Source organism: Plasmodium gonderi (assembly GCF_002157705.1).
Source record: "Plasmodium gonderi DNA, contig: Pgo-contig_181, whole genome shotgun sequence".
In the NCBI taxonomy this organism is placed as follows: domain Eukaryota; phylum Apicomplexa; class Aconoidasida; order Haemosporida; family Plasmodiidae; genus Plasmodium; species Plasmodium gonderi.
The window spans coordinates 1-238 of NW_021629099.1; the positions used below are offsets into that span (position 1 = coordinate 1).

Sequence of the window (238 nt, forward strand, 5' to 3'; positions counted from 1 at the left end):
TTAATAATTTTATTTGATTCCTTAAAACAAAATATAAATCATCTATTAAAATTATGTTTTTATTAAGTTTAGCTTTCCGAGATATATACAATTCTATAATTATTGCCATTTGGATAATTATATATCTTATCAAAACTATCCGTTAATTTTTGATGAAATCTTCTTTTTTTGTTAATAATTTTCCTTAACTTTTTTACGATTGAGTGTAAAAATGAATCAAAAATAGTATACTGAAAAT

At 18.9% G+C, this 238-nt stretch overlaps 1 protein-coding gene across 1 annotated transcript in view; it reads right to left on the reverse strand.

Moving 5' to 3' along the window:
- Positions 1-68: 68 nt before the first annotated feature.
- Positions 69-238, reverse strand: part of PGO_001675 (variable surface protein) — a gene marked incomplete at both ends in the record, with an annotated part of 1,270 nt that continues 1,100 nt past the window's right edge. The window contains one exon of the mRNA XM_028690991.1: positions 69-230. Within this exon, the coding sequence (XP_028546792.1) occupies positions 69-230 (162 nt within the window). The remainder of the gene's footprint in view (positions 231-238) is intronic.